Source organism: Crinia signifera, chromosome 2, assembly GCF_055691185.1.
Source record: "Crinia signifera chromosome 2, ASM5569118v1, whole genome shotgun sequence".
Taxonomy (NCBI): Eukaryota; Metazoa; Chordata; class Amphibia; order Anura; family Myobatrachidae; genus Crinia; species Crinia signifera.
In genome coordinates, this window is record NC_139218.1 from 356003360 (window position 1) to 356008737 (window position 5378).

The 5378-nt window shown below is 37.9% G+C and overlaps 1 protein-coding gene across 1 annotated transcript; it reads right to left on the reverse strand.

The window, feature by feature from the left end:
- Nucleotides 1-806: 806 nt before the first annotated feature.
- Nucleotides 807-4717, reverse strand: LOC146058551 (zinc finger MYM-type protein 1-like). The gene is made up of 2 exons (XM_083170835.1): nucleotides 4689-4717; nucleotides 807-3347 (listed from the first exon to the last, which is right to left on the reverse strand). Exon 2 carries the CDS (start codon nucleotides 3339-3341, stop codon nucleotides 807-809), a length of 2535 nt encoding a protein of 844 aa, XP_083026961.1. The 5' UTR covers nucleotides 3342-3347; nucleotides 4689-4717.
- Between the last annotated feature and the right edge of the window lie 661 nt (nucleotides 4718-5378).

Below are 5378 nucleotides of genomic sequence, written 5' to 3' on the forward strand. Positions count from 1 at the left end.
TTTATGAAGGGCCTATTGTGTGCCGCCACAAGGGGCGTGACCAGCATGGTGGGGGTGTGGCTACAGATATAAGGGTGTGGTCTATGCCTTGGGGTGTAGCTGGCACCATGGAGGGCATAGCTAGCTACCCACCTACCTTTAACCACCTCAATCTCCCTCCTCTCTTCGCTTTATAAAAAGCATACACCATGTCATTGACCACTGAATATATAAATACATAAAAAAAACACAAACTATGGTTTATGAATAAAATGCAACAATTTTTATTTATAAAGTGCTTTACTGAAAAATACCTGAAAATTGCTCATTTTCCAATATTTAAATTACAAGGTGCAGAACATGAAAACAGAATAAAGAATACAAAATAAATATTAAATAACACTAAAATATGTGAACTGTTACTGCAAATAAGTGACCTGCTCATTTTTTAAGACCTTGCTGCATGCAAAATCATGGGTACTATAGGCTATTTTGCTCCATAATAAAGTAATTCTCAAGGGACCTCACTATTAATTGTATAGACCCCCTTTCACCGGAGATACTATAGCCTATGATTAATGAGACAGAGATAATATAGTCCCTTATAGACTGTTATAGCAGACAGGTACCATCCATTGGGCTCAATAAAGAACTGTATAGTATGCAAACACTAAAACTTTTAAACCGATAATGAAAGAAATGCAAAAACTTTTTGCTTAATCATGTATAGCACTCTTTAACTCTGATATTAAATTTCAGCTTATAAAAATGTAAATGGTAAACAGCAACCAGACAACTAAAAAACTGAGGATAGTGAACAAATATTACTAAACATTAACTTTTCTTGCTTTTTGAATAGAAAATTCTTTAATTAGATATTCCACGTCAATTTCTCTTAATAGTTCATTTTCAATGCACAAAAGAGAAAGAGCATTTAAGCGCTGTTGTGCCATGGAGGACCTCAGTGCACTTTTTACCCTCTTTAGTGCAGAAAAGCTGCGCTCTCCACTGCAGTTGGTAACCATCATACAAAGGTACATGCGGAGTGAAACGGCAACATTTGGAAAGTTACCAACCAGTGCCTCTCTAATTAAAAATGTATACATTTTGATTTCTTGGCTCTCATGTGTATTTTTGTTTGCATCGGATGAAATAAAGATCCGAAATAAAGCAGCAAACTGTACTACTTCATCTGCATACTCTGGGCCAAGATCTCCTGGGTATACTCCTACCAATGCAGTGGCCTTAGCACGTAGGTCATCTGATGGTAAAGAGCATAGTTCTGAAAGGAATCCAAATCTGTCTCGAATCACACTGTATGCTGCTTTCCTTTGATGCAGTGATGACAATAGCTGATCAATTATGGGAAGAAAAGTGTCTACTCTCAAGTTGTCTGACGGTGTAAATTCAGCAGCTGCATCTGCAGCACCACCAAAGTCCCATTTTTTATTTCTTTTAATGTGTCTTGTCTGTTTGTAATCATCGCAGGAGTAAACAATTTTACTTTGACTTTCAAACTCTGGAAACTGTGAACGGAGGCTTTCCACAAACATTTTTAAGGATTCCAAAAGGTCAGTTGCTGTGTTCAGATCCATCCTTGAATCTTGTAAATACTTACTGGTTTTATTAAACTGACTCAGTATTGTGGACCAGAGTTGCACCATAATTCCAGTTTCCAATTGACACATTTTTGCATAAAGTCCCTTCGCTTCCGAGCACGTTTCTTCCCTTTCTGCTGTATCATTTGACATATTGTGTAGTAAACCTTTGATAGCTGGATAGCCTTTCTTTAAGGAATGAAGTGCATCATGGTGAGCAGACCAACGTGTATCTGAAAGGCTTTTCAGTGTAGGTACACCTAGGGGCTTGAAGACATCTATCAGAAGATTCCAACGATATGGTGAGGCAGAAAAAAACACATACAACTTCTGAACAAAGCGAAAAAACAAAACTGCCTCAGGGCAACATTTTACAGCACTTTGTCCAATAAGGTTCAAAGAATGCCCAAAGCATGGAATATATTCAGCTAGCTTGTTCTTCTGACAAATCAAGGCCTGCATTCCATTGTATTTTCCACTCATATTTGATGCATTATCGTATGATTGGCCCCGGCAATCTTGAATGGAAATCCCATTTTCCTTAAGAAAAAGAAGAAGGGTGTTTGCCAAGTGTTCTCCAGTATGTCCACGTACTGGAATAAATTTGATAAAACGCTCAATAGGTCCACTTGGAAGCACATAACGAATTATAAGTGTTAGCTGATCAGTGTTTGAAATGTCGGGTGTTGAGTCCACACTTACAGAATAGTACTTACATTTTTTTATTTCTGTCATGATATGCCGCAGTAATTGTTGTCCAATTACCTCAACAAACTCATCGCAAATTGTTGAGGACAGGTATGATACGTGTCCTCGCCCCTTGTTTGCATGCATCCGAAAATGTTGAGTAAGGAAGGGATCATACTCTGACAAATACTCTAGAGACCCTAAAAAATTACCATTGTGCACCGAGCCAATGATTTCATCATTTCCACGAAAGGCAAGACCTCTTGATGAAAGGTGTTTAATAGTACTTAAAATTCTGCGAAGAATTTCATGCCAGTACTGTTTTTGAGCCTCGTATTGAATCACAAGAGATTTGTCTACACGTTCTCCAGTCAACTTTCTTCGAATAAGTTTCTCAAGAGAAACGGCATGAGTTTTGCTACTTTCATGGCTGCTTAAATCTCTTTTTGCATGTCGCCAGTCTGAATATCCATCATTTGCCAACAGTGTGGTGGCATCTGATGAAAATAATTTGCAGTGAGCACAAAAGAGTTTAAGCGTTTTTGGCGAATAGCAAAGCCAATCACGCTGAACTTTCTCACCATTCATTTGTTCCCGATAAAACAATGATTTAGTACAATGGCGCACAAAATGTTCACCAGGGAATATTTTTTGGGTATTTGTAAAATCACTGTCCATGAAGTGGCAATCAGCAACCCCCTTATGACACACATATTCCCGCAAAGCTTCTGAAACCTGCCACTCTCCTACATCAGTTGAAAATGATGTTGTTATTGGATGCACATCCACAATTTCTGTGTCATATTCAACTGTTTCACTGGTTTCAGTCTGGAGATCTATTATGTCTGCATGCTCAGCAGATGCACTGGGACTGGTTTCACTTGCACCAGCTTCACTTGTACCAGCTGTAAACTCTCTGGCAGTGGATGTACTTTGACTTACTATAGAGGAACCAGATGGAGTTTTTCTTGAACAAAATTCAGTAATTTTTTTGGTCTTAGCCAATACTTTCTCTAGGTTTTTCTGTTCCTCTTTCTTGGCTTTTAGTTTATCCCATCCACTCTGTTGTTTTTTCATGTTAACCTGAATGACAAGTAAATTGTTACTCGTAACGTAGTTATCTAACTTATTCTATACTAAGCTATGATTTAACTGTGTAAAACACTTTGGAAGTGGTTTGGAGATGGACAAATCTCTTTGCACAGATGAAAATAACACCTTTTACCAAGCAATGCATGCGCAAAACTGTTTTTTTTTTTTTGCTATTCTCAGCTCTATTCTATGTCTGTCGGGTCAGATCATTACAGTGGCAATGTGATCTCACTGAACTGATCTAGTGTTTATTCTAGCACCCGCCATCTTTGAAAATCCATGCAGTTCCTCTTCCCTGCCTGGGGTGTCACTGTCTGCTGAGGTGCTTCTAGCACAGTGTGGTCTGTATATCAGCACTGATATGCAAACCAGACCTATGCTAGAAACACCACAGCAAACAGCGACACCCCAGGCAGGGAAGAGGAACTGCATGGATTTTCAAAGCTAGCGGGTGCTAGAATGAACACTACTGTTCTCTCACATGTTAGTATACAGTACAGTAGCTAGAGGTCTATGTTATTCTGAGTCGTGCATATGAAGAAAGTAAAGACTGTTCTAGATGATCCCTTGCACCTACTGTGCCAATACTGATACTAATGGTGACGCTTTTTGCTCTAAACCAGGGCTGGGCAATAAGCGGCCCTCCAGCTGTTGATGAACTACATATCCCAGCATGCCTTTCATCAGAATCAGCATGGCCAAATAGCAAAACTAAGGCAAGGCATGCTGGACTGTGTAGTTCATCAACAGCTGAAGGGCCGCTTATTGCCCACCCCTGCTCTAAAAAAATAAATAGGGGGTAGTAGATTTTTGCATTAGTTGAATGGAAACTAAACTCACATTAGCATAAGGTAGTAAATTAGACTTTAACAACTACCGGTAACTACAGATACTTTATATCCAAATCAGAACTACTACTTCATCTTCAATTAAACTAGGCTCTGCATAGAGAAGACCTATTCCCTGCTGTCATTGATATTACTTAGAATATGAAACTATGACTATATAAATAATAATATACACAAACACACACACACACACATATATATATATATATATATATATATATATATATATATATATATATAACATTACAATATACAGTATACAGATGTAACCATGCTTATCCATCGCAATGGATGGTGCAACTAATGTGTCAGTGAATTGTAAATTAGTGTGCCCACTTTTATCAGTTACTGCCAGACTGCGACTAGTCGCAGCTTGAAAAATAGTGTGGTACTGTATGCAGCGATGCATATGCCCATGCATGTGCACAGCAGCATAGATGAGGATGGCTACATCTGTATGGATATATGTGTGATCTCTACTTACAGCTGCTTGACAAATACTTTTGTATTGTTTAGTAGGATAGACAGAAAAGGGTATCAGCCTCCGAAACTGTACAGATTCCCAAAGGATTTAACGGCTGAGGGAATATACATAGAGGAGTTTATTACAATTTATTACACATATAGCAAAATAAATATAGTTTTCAACTCTATCACAAGTATTTTATGTGTGTGCTTTAAAAATAGGTAAACCTTATTGTTTAAAATGAACAAATATTTTTCCAAAAAAATCAATTAATTAAATATACAGATTAAATAGAAAAATTACAACACTTTCTTCTAATAGTTGACTATCATCCCTAATAGTCCAAGAAACATCATAATCCTTCAGTCGCCTCAGTGGTCTCCCGCTGATACACCATATGATTATAACATTCCTAAATTAAAACCATAATGTAAATAAAGACTCAGCTGTAGATTTGGCAGTAAAATTTGAATTTATTAGGAGCATATATTTAAATCCGCTTAATTCAGCTGAAGTATGGTGGCAGAAAAAGGACGGCTCTACGTATTCCATTCAAATCATACGCTAAACAATTAGCAACCTGCAAATTTCATCTCATATTGCCCAAGGTGCACACAAACCAATAAATCTCAAAAGCTACCAACAATTGGTATCCACTCTACCCTCTAACATGACTACCCACCCGGTAGGCTCAATAACACCATCCCT